General features: G+C 43.9%; 1 protein-coding gene across 3 annotated transcripts in view; it reads right to left on the bottom strand.

Moving 5' to 3' along the window:
• SPPL2A (signal peptide peptidase like 2A) overlaps positions 1–17,246 on the bottom strand; it is a 59,874-nt gene extending 42,628 nt beyond the window's left edge. For all 3 annotated transcript variants that reach the window (XM_030814100.1, XM_030814099.1, XM_003266920.4), the window contains exon 1: positions 16,924–17,246. In XM_030814100.1, the coding sequence (XP_030669960.1) occupies positions 16,924–16,989 (66 nt within the window). In that variant the 5' untranslated portion in view covers positions 16,990–17,246. The remainder of the gene's footprint in view (positions 1–16,923) is intronic.
• Between the last annotated feature and the right edge of the window lie 1,168 nt (positions 17,247–18,414).

Raw genomic sequence — 18,414 nt, 5'->3', positions numbered from 1 at the left:
GAGTGCAGTAGCACAATCTTGGCTCACTGCAACCTCCACCTCCTGGGTTCAAGCAATTCTCCTGCCTCAGCCTCCCAAGTAGCTGGTACTACAGGCACGTGTTACCATGCCCAGCTAATTTTTGTATTTTTGGTAGAGACAGCGTTTTACCATGTTGGTCAGGCTGGCCTCGAATTCCTGACCTCCCAAACTGCTGGGATTATAGGTGTGAACCACCGCACCTGGCCATTGTTTATATTCTATAAAACAACATGTACTCAAAATCCATCAATCTGTCTTACCTTCCATATTCTACTAGGAACTAGGGTACAAAGAAAAAAAGTACATTATCATTTCTAAGTGCTATCTTTGGAAGAGAACCAGCTGGAACTTGAAGTAAATTATTCTTGCTCATGTTTTCAAAATTCTGCAACTGCCTATTCAAAAAGAGCAATCCAGAATTTAAAGTACAGAAAAAGAAAAGCTTTGTCTCATTTCCCACTACTTGGAAAGAAAAGCCAAGAGGTAAGAAGTGATGGGAAAGAATAAGTATTGTACGTGGGGGGAGAGGAGAGTATAAAATGAAGAAATATCCAAAAATATTTAGAATACACATAACAGTAGATTAAGAGTTCACATCACAATTTCCTTAAAACTTGGCTCAATACAAATCCTTCTCTCCTCCTCTGAGCAAATCTTTTCCTAAAACCATAAAGAAGGAAAAAGAAAGAATGCTTGGCAAATGTTGACGTACTAAGCTTCTGCCACCAAAGCACATTATTAGATTGAATCACACGACATTGCTGATATTTGACCATTTTTAATCTACAAAACTGGTAGTTTCATACAAGTCAATGTAAATTTCTAATGAGTACAGAAATGTTCTAATCCCATGCTCTATTACCTAAAATGTCCCTTGAACATTTTGGATTAGAGGGTTTATGGCACACTTGGGGCTTCACAGCTTATGGATCTAAGCAAGTATAGGGAATTCATAAAACATACCATCAAATTACATAGAATTAGATAAGGAAATAAGATGTGAAAAAGAGAAATGTAGTTTTCATTCAGCTATATACTTGGTGGCTATGAATGGATTCTGACCGCAGAGATGAACTAGTATGTTACATTCTTTATGATATAACAAACTACATGCTAGGTTACTTTCATACATTTTTTCTGATTCAATGTCACTGTTTTTACAAACAAGGGTTCTGAGACTCAGACAAGTCACTAACACAACCTACCTAAGGTCATATAGTAAAATCATTTACAGTTCTAACTAAAGAAGATAATCCTGCAGATAAACATGAAGGTTGCTTAGATTTAATTTAAACACTTTTGGAAAGAATGCTTCATAAGTGAATTGGGTACTTCTTACTGCATCCAACAAAATAACACATTAACATCATGATTTCCTGCACTAGTGATGCTGACTTTGATGATCTGGTTAAGGTGATAACCATAGGATTTCTCTAGTGTAAAGACATGTTTTTCCTTTTATGTTTGATGAGTAAGTAATCTATGGCACCATGTGAACAGCCCAACAGCTTCTTCTCACCAGGATATTAGCCTCCATGATGATCCTTGCCTAAATTTAATTTCCCATATCATACTGGGGATTACAAAATGGTGAATTTTTAAAATATTGTCATTCCTTCTACCTTTACTGGCTAGTATCCTTTTTTTTTTTTTTTTTTTTTTTGAGATGATGGAGTTTCACTCTTGTTGCCCAGGCTGGAGTGCAATGGGATGATCTTGGCTCACTGTAACCTCCGCCTCCCAGGTTCAAGCGATTCTCCTGCTTCAGCCTCCCGAGTAGCTGGGATTATAGGTGCCTACCACCATGCACAGCTAATTTTTTGTATTTTAGTAGAGACGGGGTTTTGTCACGCTGGACAGGCCAGTGTCGAACTCCTGACCTCAGGTGATCCATCCACCTCAGCCTCCCAAAGTACTGGGATAACAGGTATAAGCCACTGCACCCAGCCATATCCTTCTTTTTAAAAGAGCTTTACTCTCTCCCCTACCATCTTTTGGTATCAGTAGAGGTGCATTAATTTTTTTAAAATTTCAGTGTGGTATAATTACGATGGTTTGGTTGATATTCAAATTGTTCAAAATTTGGTCATTTAGAGCCTCTTCTAGCTGGCTCTTTGTATCCTTTATACAAGACTCATGCCTGTAATCCTAGTACTTTGGGAGGCTGAGGCAGGTGGATCACCTGAGGTCAGGAGTTCGAGACCAGCCTGGCTGATATGGTGAAACCCCGTCTCTACGAAAAATACAAAAATTAGGCCGGGCACAGTGGCTCACACTTGTCATTCCAGCACTTCAGGAGGCCGAGGTGGGTGGACCACCTGAGGTCAGGAGCTTGAGACCATCCTGATCAACATGGTGAAATCCTGTCTGTACTAAAAATACAAAAATTAGCTGGGTGTGGTAGTGGGCGCCTGTAATTCTAGCTACTCAAGAGGCTGAGGCAGGAAAATCGCTTGAACCTGGGGTGTGGAGGTTGCAGTGAGCCGAGATCGTGCCACTGCACTCCAGCCTGCGCAACAGAACAAGACTCCATCTGAAAAAAAAAAAAAAAAAAAAAACCCAAAAAAACAAAAAACAAGACTCCATTTGTCTTTGAGGACTTCTTGTTTTTTTGACACAAGGTATCCTAGACTGACCTTGTCCTTTATCTGCTATACATCCGTATCCATTAACCTCCTTGTGGAGAGGAAAGATACCCAGATCAGGATCTTCTGGGTCTTAACTGTGCATGCTGCTGCTCAAGTGGTATAACCTTTTTAATAAAAAATGAGCAGCATCTATCAAAAATTGTGACACATAGAATCTTGTGATTCATATCTACAGATATAGTATGCAAAAGCACAAAGATAAATGTATAAGGATATTAACTGCAATATTCTATGTAATAGCAAAAAATCCCAACTTCCACCAATAAGGTAACTGTTACATTATGATATGCACAGTACACAGCTACTCAAAACAAAGAGCTAGATCTATTTCTAGAAACAGAAGATGTCCATAGTGAGCTTCAGAGTGATATTTATAGCATAATCCTATTTTTATATAATGACCCCTCAAGAAGCCCCTACAATGTATCTGTGCATTTATATGAGCTTGAGGAAAAATGTGGAGAGACACATAAAGAGGCTATTAAAAGAAAAGAACATGCGGCAAATTTTGTGAGGGAGCCAGCATGCCCAAACAAGTTAAGCCTTTCCATGACATTTTAAATATCTTAGTAAAATTTCTCATAGATATTGCATAGCTTCGAAAATTCAGTTTACTATAATAGATATGGTAGAAAGGTTAAGAGCATGAGTTTTGAAATGATAGTACAAGGATACAATGCTAGTTTCATCATTTACTGGTTATGTTACAAGTTATTTAACCTATCTTAAGTTTCAATATCCTCAGCTTTGAGATAACAATAAACACTCAGACCTCACAGTTATGATAAGGATTAAGTAAGATGATGCAACTGTTTATACATATTAATCTCTTAATAAATATATCTAGCACCTTGCCAAGTACTTATGCAATAGAAATACAAAAGATTAATGGTTGGAAGATTAGTGGTTACTTGGGTCCTGGTGGGATGTGGAGATAAGGGGTACAGCTAAAGGATATGGAGTTTCTTCCTTTTTTTTTTTTTGAGACAGAGTCTCACTCTAAAGCCCAGGCTGGAGTGCAATGGCATGATCTCGGCTCACTGCAATCTCCACCTCCCGGGTTCAAGCAGCCTTCAAGCAGGGTTCAGTCCTGCCTCAGCCTCCTGAGTTGCTGGGATTACAGGCGCCCACCACCACGACTGGCTAATTTTTGTATTTTTAGTAGAGACGGGGTTTCACCATGTTGGTCAGGCTGGTCTCAAACTCCTGACCTCAGACGATCCACCCATCTTGGCCTCCCAAAGTGCTGGGATTACAGGCATGAGCCACCACGCCCAGACTTCTTTCTTTCTTAAAAGACTTTATTTTAGAGCAGTTTTAGTTTCACAGCAAAATAAAGCAGAGAACACAGAGTTTCAATATAGCCTCTTATCCTACACATGTGTAGCCTCTCCCACTATCAATATCCCACAGCAGAGTGGTACATTTGTTACAACTGATGAACCTCCGTTGACACATCGTTATCATCCAAAGCCCATAGTTTACATTAGGGTTCTTTCTTGGTTTTGATAAGTGTACATCCCATCCTATGGGTTTTGATAAGTGTACAATGACACATATCCATTATTACAGCATTGTACTACATAGTTTCACTGCCCTAAAATTCCTCAGTGCTCTACCTATTGAGTTTCCTTTCCTGATGATGAAAACGTTATAAAATTGGCTGTGGTGATAGTTGCACGTATCTGTGAATATACTAAACATTATTGACTTATACATTTTAAATGGGTGAATTATTTGGTATGCAAATTATACGTCAATAAAGCTGTTGAAAAAATAACACAAAACAAGAAAGTATAGTCTTACTGGGGAGATTAAAAGCAAACTTGAAACAGATAATCATGAGCAGGAAGTAATTAAAGCCAAAGACCTCCTAACAAAAACGTTAATAGTTTTTAAGGTATTAAAAATGCAAATTGGCCAGGCGTGGTGGCTCATGCCTGTAATCCCAGCACTTTGGCAGGCCGAGGTGGGCGGATCACCTGAGGTTGGGTGTTCGAGACCAGCCTGACCAACATGGAGAAACCTTGTCTCTACTAAAAATAAAAAATTAGCCGGGCATGGTGGCCCATGCCTGTAATCCCAGCTACTCGGGAGGCTGAGGCAGGAGAATAACTTGAACCCAGGAGGCGGAGGTTGCGGTGAGCCGAGATTGAGCCATTGCACTCCAGCCTGGGCAACAAGAGTGAAACTCGGTCTCAAAAAACAGAGACGAAAACAAAACAAAAACAACAACAAAAAAAACGCAAATTCGGAGCCGGGCATGGTGGCCCACACCTGTAATCCCAGCACTTTGGGAGGCCTAGGCAGGAGGATCACAAGGTCAGGAGATCGAAACCATCCTGGCTAAGAAGGTGAAACCTCGTCTCTACTAAAAATAAAAAAGTCAGCCGAGCGTGGTGGCACGTGCCTATAGTCTCAACTACTTGGAAGGCTGAGGCAGGAGAATCGCTTGAACCCGGGAGGCGGAGGTTGTAGTGAGCCAAGATCGCGCCACTGCATTCCAGACCGGGCAACAGAACAAGACTCTGTCTTCAAAAAAAAGCAAATTTGGAAGGGCATGGTGGCTCACGCCTGCAATCCCAGCACTTTGGCAGGCCAATGCTGGAGGGCGACTTGAGGCCAGGAGTTCTAGACCAGTCTGGGCAATATGGAGAGATCTTGTTTCTACAAAAAAAAATAAAAATTAGCTTGGTGTACAGGTGTGTACCTATAGGCCCAGCTACTCCAGAGGCTGAGGTGAAAGGATTGCTTGAGGCTTGAAGGCTGAGGCTGAGGCTGCAGGGACCCATGACCATGCCACTGCACTTCAGCCTAGGGCCTAGGTGACAGAAGGACACCCTGTCTCAAAAAAAAAAAAAAAAAAAAAAAGAAGAAGAAGAAAAAGCAAATTCTTGGGCCCCATTCCAGACCTACTGAATCAGAAGTTCTGACCAATTTATGTTTTAACAAGCCCTTCTGGAGATTCTGATATCAGTTAAAGTTTGAGAACCACTGCTATAGGAGCAGTGCTTATAGGAGACAAGATCTCGCCATGTACTCAGGCTGGTCTCAAACTCCTGGCCTCAAGTGATCCTCCCACCTCAGCCTCTCAAAGTGCTGGGATTACAGGTATGAGCCACCATGCTTGGCCTGATATTCTGCATTTCTAATAAGCTCCTAGGTGATGCTGATGGTCAATGGACCACACCTTGAGTAACAAGGCTATAAAAGAACAGAACAGTGGAAACCACAGTGCTGTGTCAATTAATTTGGGAAACATACAGAAAATGGGCTTGAAAGTCAGGGTCTGGGCTGGGCGTGGTGGCTCATGCTTGAAATCCCAACACTTTGGGAGGCCGAGGTGGGCGGATCACGAGGTCAGGAGATCAAGACCATCCTGGTTAACATGGTGAAACCCCATCCCTACTAAAAATACAAAAACATTAGCAGGGCGTGGTGGCGGGCACCTGTAGACCCATTTACTCTGGAGGCTGAGGCAGGAGAATGGCGTGAACCCGGGAGGCGAAGTTTGCAGTGAGCTGAGATCGTGCCACTGCACTCCAGCCTGACAGTGAGATTCCGTCTCAAAAAAAAAAAAAAAGAAAAAGTCAGGGTCTGTTTGAACATTACAAGTGCCAAATTAGGTGATCCACTCATACTAGTATTAGATCATTTGACAAAGATCCTTCCTTTTCACCTTCCAAGTTAGAGACATGCTCCAGAATGTCTGAATTTTCCTTTGTCATCAACTGTGGTCTGGTCTTCTATGACTTCATTAAAACCTTAAAAAAACTTCTTTTAGTAAAAAGTTTAGTATCAAGAGCTAAAAGAGGCTGGGCATGGTAGCTCATACCTGGAATCCCAGCACATTGGGAAGCTGAGGTGGGAAGATCGCTTGAGGCCAGGAGTTTGAGACGAGCCTGGGCAACATAGCCAGACCCCATATCAAATGAAAAAAAATCATTTAAGAGGTAGAAGGGATTTAGAAATAACATAATCTAGTCTCTTCATCTTATATATGAAACAGATCCAAAACGACCAAAAGAATGAGGTCAGTCTCAGGACTAGAACTGAGCTCTCTAAAACCAAGATCAGCAGTCTTTCAAATCTGCTGTCACTTCAAGTCCCTTCACACAGCTAGATCCCCAACCATCTCATTCTCAGTGCCCAACCATCACACTGCAGTTTTAATAATGATCACATATTTCTCTGCATTAGCTGTTAACTCCTTCCCTTCTACAATACTGGCATGGGTTTCCTACCGCTTCTCAAGCTCCTCTAATAACCAATCAGTTCTTCCCACATCCTAAATCCTTTCCTTATACTCTTCTAAATACTCCCAATTCTAGGACTGTAGAGCTCATGGAACTCCTTTCCCTATGACAAATGCTCCTTACTGCTCACCCCCAATCTTCCTTTTACAGGCCAATTCCTTCAGACTGGTCCTGGAATCGAGTGTCCTCCAGGGCCATCAAATCAAGCTCACAACAGCACCTTTATATTCAGCATCTTATTTGATCCTTACACACAAAGGAAGCAAGTTTACTAGCCCATACTGTGAAGTTCTACTTCCTTTTTCTCTGACTTTACGAGGTGCCTGTTATGGTATTCTGGGATCTCATGAACAATTTTAATTTATTTTGTCCAGATCAACTGACTTCAATCATATTCCCTATCATTTTCTTTTCAAATTAAAGAATTTTAATGGTTCCAGCCTGGCCAACGTGGCGAAACCCCGTCTCTACTAAAAATACAAAAATTAGCCAGTCATGGTGGCAGGCGCCTATAATCCCAGCTACTCGGGAGGCTGAGGCCTGAGAATCGCTTGAACCCGGGAGGTGGAAGTTGCAGTGAGCCGAGACTGAGCCACTGCACTCCAGCCTGGGCGACAGAGTGATACTCTGTCTCAATTAAAAAAAAAAACAACAACAAAAAAAACGGCTGGGCGCGGTGGCTCAAGCCTGTAATCCCAGCACTTTGGGAGGCCGAGGCGGGTGGATCACGAGGTCAGGAGATCAAGACCATCCTGGCTAACATGGTGAAACCCCGTCTCTACTAAAAATACAAAAAATTAGCCAGGCATGGTGGCGGACGCCTGTAGTCCCGGCTACTCAGGAGGCTGAGGCAGGAGAATGGTGTGAACCTGGGAGGCGGAGCTTGCAGTGAGCTGAGATGGCGCCATTGCACTCCAGCCTGGGCGACAGAGCAAGACTCCATCTCAAAAAAAAAAAAAAAAAAAAGAACAATTTTAATGTTTAAATATATCTTAATGTTGCCTATTCCTTTGATCATTTTTCTACTAAATAGCTTTTGGTATGACAAGTGTCAAAAGATTTCGAAAATCTAAAAAAAGGACATCTCTAGCCAGTGCAGTGGCTCACAGCTGTAATCCCAGCACTTTGGGAGGCCAAGGCAAGCAGATCACTGAGGTCAGGAGTTCGAGACCAGCCCTACCAATATGGTGAAACCTCGTTCCTACTAAAAATACAAACATTAGCTGGGGATGGTGGTGTGTGCCTGTACTCCCAGCTACTCAGGAGGCTGAGGTAGAAGAATCGCTTGAACCCGGGAGGCAGAGGTTGCAGTGAGCCAAGATCGCACCACTGCACTCCAGCCAGGGCAAAAGTGTGAGGAGACTCCGTCTAAAAAAAAAAAAATGCAGATTCTGATCCAGCAGTTCTTACTTGTACCTATTCTTGGCATGATTATGCATTTCTAACAAGGTTTCAGGTGATGCTCTGATGTTGGTCAAGTACATGGTTATAGTCTTTATTATGAATAGTAGTGAAACTAGATAGTCTTCTAGACAGTACAAGGGTCCTCTTAGGAGTTTTCTCAAGAGATTACACTCACAATGCATCTGCAGTCTGATGGCACAGACATTTGTGTTTGGGAAGCAGTTCTCCCATTCCTCTCATGAGTTTATTCAAAACTCTTCAGTAGATGCGTCACTGGGTCCCAGTTTCAACACTCCCCTACACAGTCTGTAAGTTAAACCTGGTTCATGTTATTTGTATTGTTTTCCATTAGATATACTTGTCTTCAATTTAAAGAGACAATATTTGAATGTGACTATAACTCTCTCTCTCCAATTAACCCCTATGTAAACTTTCTTTATAAAAGGTACAAATTGGCTGGGCGCGGTGGCTCACGCTTGTAATCCCAGCACTTTGAGAGGCTGGGGCAGGCAGATCACCTGAGGTCGGGAGTTTGAGACCAGCTTGACCAAAATGGAGAAAACCCATCTCTACTAAAAATACAAAATTAGCCAGGAGTGGTGGCACATGCCTGTAATCCTAGCTACTTGGGAGGCTGAGGCAGGAGAGTTGCTTGAACCCAGGAGGCGGAGGTTGCAGTGAGCTGAGATTGTGCCATTGCACTCCAGCCTGGGCAACAAGAGTGAAACTCCATCTCATAAATAAACAAACAAACAAATAAATAAATAAATATAAAATGTACAAATTAAACTATGCATGCTTCTATTTTTAGTTACCAAATAGGGGGAGGGCTTGGGGGACAAATGTTGTTAATAAACAATTTATTTAGAATGAGAACTAGCAATTTTTTAAAATCTGTATTCATAAACCAGAATATATAAAGTTACAATGTAATCACTGGTAAATTTGAAGCAGCAACAGTCACCTGCCCTTACATCATAGCAATGTAAGAGATATCCCTTTCTTTACAAGTATCTTTCTCTTTTACACAGGTGTCAGTTTTAAGTCAACAGCAACACAATAAAAGAATTGAAAGGAGCCCCTGCAGGAAAGGCGGAGTTGGGATTGTCTGAATGACACATGTTCCAAAGTCAGGCCTAAAAAACTTTCTCATCATTCACTCTTTCCTCTCTAATAACTTATATAATCAAGACAACACACATTGTTTCTATTTCTACATCCAGTATTCAAGATTTATGAAAACGATGCCCTGAAAGTGACTACAATTAGACTTACAGAGATTATGAGTAATTATTTAAATAGTGACTAAGTGGGAGCTAGGACATCAAATAGGGATTTACAGGGAATCAAAGTTGTCTGTGGGCCATGGGAAAAGCAGGAACAGGATCATCCTTCCATCTGGACAATCTGGCAACATAGAATGCACCCCTTAGCTTTAGCACGGTGTGGGGAGAAGACAAGGCAACTATTCATTCATTATTCATTCATTCAATACTCTGCAATCTATGAGACGTTAGGGGAGACAGCAGAGTATGAGTTAGGTAGGGTTCCTGCTTCATGGGGCTTATACTCCACTTGTTACCTAGATCCAGCCTTCTTCCTGGTTTTCTCTAAATAATGTTGCTACTTAATATCTCAACTTTTATAGAATTTATTATTATTATTATTATTTTTGAGACGGAGTCTCGCTCTGTTGCCAGGCTGGAGTGCAGTGGCGAGTGACCTCGGCTCACTGCAACCTCCACCTCCCGGGTTCAAGTGATTCTCCTGCCTCAGCCTCCCGAGTAGCTGGCACCACAGGTGTGCACCATCACGCCCAGCTAATTTTTGTGTTTTTTTGAGACGGAGTCTCACTCTGTCATCCAGGCTAGAGTGCAGAGCATCTCGGCTCACTGCAAGCTCTGCCTCCCAGGTTCACGCCATTCTCCTGCCTCAGCCTCCCGAGTTGCTGGGACTAGAGCAGGCGCCCGCCTGACCAATTTTTTTGTATTTTTAGTAGAGATGAGGTTTCGCCATGTTGGCCAGGATGGTCTCGATCTCTTGACCTCGTGATCTGCCTGCCTCGGCCTCCCAAAGTGCTGGGATTATAGGCGTGAGCCATCATGCCCAGCCATTTATGATTTACATTAGAATTCACAAACTCAAATGCCTACAAGGCCAGGCAAGTAATATAAATGCTTAAGTCAGAACTGATTTAAGACCATAGGGCATGGTAAAGCTTGGCAAATTCTGGCCGAAAAACAATCAACTTAAAAAAAATTTTCCCAGCACTTTGGGAGGCAGAGGCGGGCGGATCACAAGGTCAGGAGATCGAGACCACGGTGAAACCCCGTCTCTACTAAAAATACAAAAAAATTAGCCGGGCGTGGTGGCAGGCGCCTGTAGTCCCAGCTACTCAGAGAGGCTGAGGCAGGAGAATGTCGTGAACCCGGGAGGTGGAGCTTGCAGTGAGCCGAGATCGCGCCACTGCACTCCAGCCTGGGCGACAGAGCGAGACTCCGTCTCAAAAAAAAAAAAAAAAAAATTTTTTTTACTATCTTGAGGTAAGGGCCTATACTTGGAGACTTTATGGTTTGGATTTTCATAAACAGACCAAATTTCAGGTGATTTTAAACAACTGATCAAATATATAATAAGCATATCTATCTATCTGTCTGTCTGTCTGTCTGTCTGTCTATCTATCTATCTACAGGATCTCACTCTGTCACCCAGGCTACAGAACAGTGGCATGGTCACAGCTCACTGCTGCCTTCAAATCCTGGGTGACTCACCTCACCCTCCTGAGCAGCTGGGACTACAGGCATGATCCACTGTACCCAGCTAATTTATAAAGTTTTTCTAAAGATGGGGTCTTACTATTATACTGCGCAGCCTGGCCTCAAACTTCTGGCCTCAAGCAATCCTCCTGCCTCAGCCTCCCGAAGTGCTGGTATTACAGGCATGAGCCACCATGCCTGGCCAACTTTTCCTATTTTTTAGCATTTTCTTATAAATAAAGTTCACAAATTTATCCTATCAGTCTTGTGCCCTATTTTTGATTCAGAAAAAAGTTATTAGCTGGGTACAGTGGCTCAAACCTGTAATCCTAGCACTTTGAGAGGCTGAGGTAGGAGGACTGTTTGAACCCTGGAGTTTGAGACTAGCCAGGGCAATATAGCAAGATTCTGTCTCTATCAAAACATATATAACATATTTACATTACATTAATAAGAAAAAAAGAAAAATTATTACTGCCTAATTTAGTGGAAAAATACCAAAAGACCTTGGTTCTAGTCCTATTTTTCATGACTTTCTATGTGATCTAAGATAAGTCATAATTTTCCTAAACCTTCTCAGGATTTTTTGAGTCTCAAAGGAGATTATAGGTGTTGTATTTTGGGAAAGAGATATATAGCCATCAGTGACTTAGAAAGGAGCCAATGGGCTGTAGAAATCACAGACAGTTCAGAGGCAAGGTAAAACAAAAATTGTGAAGAACCTGAAAGTTAAAAAGAGGAAATGTAATAAACCTAGCATGTCTTAGTCAGCTCAGGCTCCATAACAAAGTACCACAAACTGGGTGGTTTAAACAACAGAAATTTATTTTCTCACAGTTCTGGATCAGGTGCCAGTTGGGCCAGTTTCTAGTGAAGGCTCTCTTCCTGGCTTATAGATAGCTACCTTCTCACTGTGTCCTCACATGGCAAAGAGAGAGAGAAAGCTCTCTGATGTCTTTTTTTTTTTCCCCCAAGACAGTCTTGCTCTGTTGCCCAGGCTGGAGTGCAGTGGCACTATCTTGGCTCACTGCAACCTCTGCCTCCTGGGTTCCAGTGATTCTCGCGCCTCAGCCTCCCGCATAGCTGGGGTTACAGGCGCCCACCACCATGCCCGGCTAATTTTTGTATTTTTAGTAGAGACGGGGTTTCATCATGTTGGCCAGGCTGGTTTCGAACTCCTGACCTCAGGATCCACCTGCCTCGGCCTCCCAAAATGCTGGGATTACAAGCATGAGCCACCACACCCGGCCTGATGTCTTTTCTTAAAATGGCATTAATCCTATCATAAGGGTCCCATCTTCATGAGCTCATCTAAACCTAATGATCTCCTGAAGGATCCATCTCCAAATATCAATACACTGGGGGTTATGGCTTCACCATATGAATTTTGGGTGGGGCTGTTGGGGTTGTGGGGGACATAATTCATTCCACAGCACAGCAGCTCAGCAGATTTCTTACTGCCTGGGTAGTAGAACATACCTACTTTCCCCTGGAGGTTGACAGAACAGAGCAGAAGAGAAAGAATTGAAGATTCTTTGAGTTGGTGTAGTATACAAAAGGAAGGCAAATTTTCAGCAACAGATTTTTCTGCTGGGGATCCTGATTATCATTTCATTGTATCAAGTTCAAGATGCAGCTATATGCTACTTCAAATTCTTTGAAGAAAAAAAATCAACAAAACTATTTTTTCATTTGTGTGTGTGTGTTTTTTTAGAGACATGGTCTTCTGTCACCCAGGCTGGAGTACAGTGGCGCGATCATAGCTAGCTGCAACCTCAAACTCCTGGGCTTAAGTGATCCTCCTACCTCAGCCTCCCAAGTAGCTGGGACTAGAGACACAAGCCACCACGCTCAGTCAATTTTTTAATTTTTTGTAGAGGTGGGGTCTTGCTATGTTGACCAGGCTGGTCTCAAACTCCTAGCCTCAAGCAATCCTCCAAAACAGAACTTTTATAAAGACACTATGAGGAAGACTCAGGATTCTTCAAATAACTTTGAAGCAATTTAAAAAGACAGAGCTGCCGGGCACGGTGGCTCACACCTTCAACCCCACACTTTGGGAGGACGAGGCAGGCAGATCGCCTGAGGTCAGGAGTTTGAGTAGCCTGACCAATGTGGAGAAACCCCGTCTCTACTAAAAATACAAAATTAGCTGGGCGTGGTGGCGCATGCCTGTAATCCCAGCCACTCGGGAGGCTGAGGCAGGAGAATTGCTTGTACCCGGGAAGCAGAGGTTGTGATGAGCTGGGATCGTGCCTTTGCACTCCAGCCTGGGCAACAAAGTGAAACTCCATCTCAAAAAATAATAATAATAAAATAAAATAAAAAGAGCCAGGGCCAAGAGCAGTGGCTCACGCCTGTAATCCTAGCACTTTGGGAGGCCGAGGTGGGTGGATTTCCTGAGCTCAGCAGTTCGAGACCAGCCTGGGCAACACAGTGAAACCCCGTCTCTTCTAAAATACAAAAAATTAGCCGGGCATCACGACGTGCACCTGTAATCCTACTCGGGAGGCTGAGGCAGGAGAACTGCTAGAACCCAGGAGGCAGAGGTTGCAGTGAGCTGAGATAGGGCCACTGCACTCCAGCCTAGGCTACAGAGCAAGACTCCATCTCAAAAAAAAAAAAAAAAAAAAAAAAAAGACAGAGCCAGCATAAATATCATCCATTGTCTTTTAAACAGAATCCCATGACTGGGTCCACACTGCAAAATAAAGTTCTAACCATTGGGGCCCAGGGTCAGGGTTGAACTGGGGAAGAAGAGGTGCAAAATGTAATTATGGCAGCCGGGCATGGTGACTCATGTCTGTAATCCCAGCACTTTGGGAGGCCAAGGCAGGAAGATCACCTGAGGTCAGGAGTTCGAGACCAGCCTGGGCAACATGGTGAAACCCCATCTCTACTAAAATTACAAAAATTAGCCAGGTGTGGTGGCAGGCACCTGTAATCCCAGGTACTTGGGAGGCTGAGGTTGCAGAATCACTTGAACCCGGGAGGTGGAGGCTGCAGCAAGCTGAGATCGCACCATTGCACTCCAGCCTGGGCGACAGAGCAAGACTCCATCTCAAAAAACAACAACAACAAAAAAAAAAAACCAAAAAACCAAAAAATAAAATGTACTTATGGCAAGGTCAAGACACAGCTACCTACCTGCTAGGCACTCATTTTATTTCTAGACCTAATGGGTTTAAAAAATATTAAAACAGCCAGATGTGCTGTAGCTTCAGTTCAAAATACACAGTAAGGTCACTCTGATGTGAAGATGACAAGATAAGGAGGATAGGCTAAATGAACTTTAAAGGCCTTTCCAATACTAAATCCTCTGCCTCTTCTGGATGGATGTGCCACTGGTTTCTGAAGACTATGTGCTGCTTCTATTATAGAGGAGGATGTTGGCCCTGTTATTACATGACTAAGGGGAAGTCGTGCCAGTTTTAAGGGCCCAGAGAGGAGAAGTGAAATGATTGAGCTGGCATCACTAATCAAGTGAACTCAGAAAGGCTACCTAGAGCTGTAAAATTAGGGAAGAGGAATAAACAAAGGGCTTCAGGGAGAAAATGGTAGAAGACTTCAGACAGAGTTGGAGGAAAGAAACTAGGTATCCAGAAAGGAGAAAGGAGAACTCCAGTTGAGGAAAAGGAAACCACATCTACCCAAGTTCTCAGAACACAAGAATGAGAAATACCATCTCAGTAAATTAAAGGAAGGAGGAACCAAGAAGAAAACAAATCCATAAAGAAATCAACAAGAAATAGAAAAATCAGTGATACTAGCTGGTATCAAAAAAAGATCCTTACAATTTAAACAGATATTGTCAGTTTATTCGGTCATCAGGACATTACATACCATATAATAAGATGCACACCAAACATTTCCAGAGTAGAAAAATGTTACTTAGGCTGGGCGTGGTAGCTCATGCCTGTAATCCCAGCACTTTGGGAGGCCGAGGTGGGCGGATCACCTGAGGTCAGGAGTTCGAGACCAGCCTGACCAACATGGAGAAACCCCATCTCTACTAAAAATACAAAAAAAATTGGCCAGGTGTGATGGCGCATCCCTGTAATCCCAGCTACTCGGGAGGCTGAGGCGGGAGAATTGCTTGAACCTGGGTGGCGGAGGTTGTGGTGAGCCGAGATCGCACCATTGCACTCCAGCCTGGGCAACGAGAGCAAAACTCCGTCTCAAAAAAAAAAAAAAAAAGAAAAACGTTACTTAATCTTCACAACAACCCTAGAACCGGAGTATAGAACCTGAGATTACCATGGTGAAGTACAACAAAGTACACAGGTGCAACATAAAAGGCCTAAAATCCAGAACGTGGGAGACAGCCTAGATACAATTTAGAACAGGGACGATCTTTAGATTTGCGAAGGCTATGAAATCATATGACAAGTCTACTTAAGTAGAGTTTTCTGGTGAGAGGGCTCAGGGCCTTTAATAAGAATTTCATTGTGAGTTTATGAGGAACTGATGTATCACTAAGTTATTAATTTATGTTGAGAAGGGATTAGTACGAATGTGATATATATTCATTCTTAAAATCAGCTCAAGAGAGTCAAATGAAAATGAGTGCAAAAACACTTTGAAAAGTTTTATATCTAGGTTATAGTTTTGCATACATCTACACACTATCTGAATATCTTTTGGACATAAGTATTATCTGTCTGATTACACAGTAAACACCTTAAAGACTCCGACTAACACTGCTACTTTGTTGCTCTTTTTATACCAAACTCCCCTCCCCCAGCAATTTTTAGATACATTCTCTCAGGTTCCTGATGTTGCCTGTCAAAGTTACGAATACACCAAAAGGCACTTTTTGGCTTAGATTTTGGTTTTTCAATAAATATTAAAGACACTTTTGTATTCACTAATACTAACCCCTTGAACTGGAGAGTCAGCAAAACAGTCTTTCAAAGAAATCACACATTCTAGTAGAACGAAACAAGCTTACACGACACCAATTCTGTAATAAATAACACGCATAAGTTTCCAACCTGAAACTCCCTCAGTAAAAGTCACTAGAAAGAAAAACTGAAACACCGTGTTCCTGACACCCCACTCCCACACTGAAGCTCGAATTACTTGAGGCTGAATTTTAAAACACTATTATTCTCTGTAACTATGAAAACAAATCTATGAACACATATTTCTTATTTATATTTAACCGACGCTCCCCACCCATCCCTTTAAATTAGACAGAAAACTGAAAACCACTAAAAGCATTACATTTTGGTGTCTTCTTTTAAAAGTTATTTTAAATTACTATTACAAAACAACCCCCCCCCCAAAAAAAAACCCCTCATAACAGAATCAAATGAGCCCTAAGGCGAAGCAGGAACTACAGTGGGGAAGGAAATTTGAAAAAGACATCCGTGTTAGTGCAATTAAAGTGCAGTCCTCGAACCGCTCAACATCCTGGCGCCTTGTATAATTTTTTTTTTCTTCCCAAGGGTAAGAAGCGGTAAGAAAGGCTTAGACAATAAAACCCAGAGGTCAATGTTAAACATGCTGGGACAGTGAGCAACTATCGAGAAGCACCAAGGTCAATGTAACCTAAGGGGCTCCTCTGATCTTTTGGGGGTAGGTATTTCGCCGGACTTCAACGGGCGGGAACAGAGTGGGGGGCGGTAAAGTTGGGGGAAAGAGGGTGGAAAAGAGAAGGCTGGAAGGAAAGAGATGAGTAATGGGAAGGGGAGGGGAGGAAAGAGGAGCGCGAGAGCAGGCCGCGGAGGCGCGGGCAGAAGGGAGGCCGGGCGGGGAGTAGGGGAAGGGAGCCCCGGCCTTGGCCCCGGCCCCGCCCAGCCCCTGGGAGGCCTGCACGCCTTCCCGCCCCCTTACCAGCGGGAGCAGGAAGCCCCAGAGTAGGGCGGCCCCGGCAGGGGACAGCCGCCGCTGCGGCCCCATCTGACTGGTGGGTGCCGGGTGGGGCGGCACGGTGCGGCGCAGCTTACTCGGCGGGGTGGGCTCGGGGTCCCGCCGTTGCGCTGCCTCCGTGGCCGGACCGGACCGGACAGACGCGGCCGGCTGGGCTACGACGGGACCGCCGCTGCTACAGGGGCCGCCACGGCAGCGCGACTTCCTCTTCCGGCCCCGCCCGTAAGATGCGGAAACCCCCGCGCCGGGCTCGGAGAGTCCCCGCGCTCTGCCGGTGTCCAGGCGTCCCGGCGCTACGAGGCCACCGGCTGCGGGTCTGAGCCTGTCGCTTTCCGGCTGCCCGACTTTAACTCACACGGAAGCCTGGCGAGAGAACGGATTTCTCAAGGCTCGGAAGTGTCTGAGCGTCTGCTCGGTTCCCCAGTAACTACCCGAGTGTTGCATGCAGCCAGAAATCTAAGGGTCACCCTAATTAATCTGCCTTTCATTTGTTCCTGGCCACTCTAACTCACCACATAACCCAGATCCATCTACTGTCTCCAGAACTGCTGCCACCACCCTATCCAGGCCACCAACTTCTCTCTCCTCCAAACGGGTCTCAGTTTCCTCTCCGGACAGCCCAGTAACCACATAGCAGTCCCGGAGCCATCTTTCAAAACATATGTCAGATCATGTCTCTCTCTGTCACACTTGGAATAAAATAAAAACTCGGCCGGGTGTGATGGCTCATACCTGTAATCCCAGCACTTTGGATGGCCGAGGTGGGCGGATCACAAGGTCAAGAGATCAAGACCATCCTGGCCAACATGGTGGAACCAAGTCTCTACTAAAAATACAAAAAATTAGCTGGGCGTGGTGGCACGCACCTGTCGTCCCAGCTACTCTGGAGGCTAAGGCAGTAGAATCGCTTGAACCGGGTAGGCGGAGGTTGCAGTGAGCCGAGATCGTGCCACTGCACTCCAACCTGGGCGATAGAGCGAGAGTCCGTCTCAAAAAAAAAAAAAAAAAAAAAAAAAAAAAAATCAAAACTCTAGCCTGCAAAGGTAAATCTGGCCCCTGCCTTCCTGTCTCCCCATCTTCACTACTTTCCCACACTTTAAGGCACACGGACCTTTGGCCCTCCCGGCCTTTGCTCTGGTGGCCCTCCCTGCTGGAGTGCTCTTCTCTCCAAAGCTCAGAATGCCTGCCTTGTTGACATTCACTTATAAGCTTCAGTGTCGCTTCCCCAGACAGGACTTCCTGACATACCCAATCTAAAGTACCTGTCCAGTCACTTTCTTTTCTTTTCTTTTCTCTTTTTTTTTTTTTTTTTTTTTTTTTTTGAGATGGAGTTTCACTTTCCTTGCCCAGGCTGGAGTGCAATGGCACGATCTCAGCTCACTGCAACCTCCGCCTCCCGGGTTCAAGCAATTCTCCTGCCTCAGCCTCCCCAGTAGCTGGGATTACAGGCGCCCG

This window comes from Nomascus leucogenys, chromosome 6 (genome assembly GCF_006542625.1).
Source record: "Nomascus leucogenys isolate Asia chromosome 6, Asia_NLE_v1, whole genome shotgun sequence".
Taxonomy (NCBI): Eukaryota; Metazoa; Chordata; class Mammalia; order Primates; family Hylobatidae; genus Nomascus; species Nomascus leucogenys.
The sequence above is the reverse complement of the archived record's forward strand: the minus strand, read 5'-3'. Positions and strand labels throughout refer to the sequence as shown.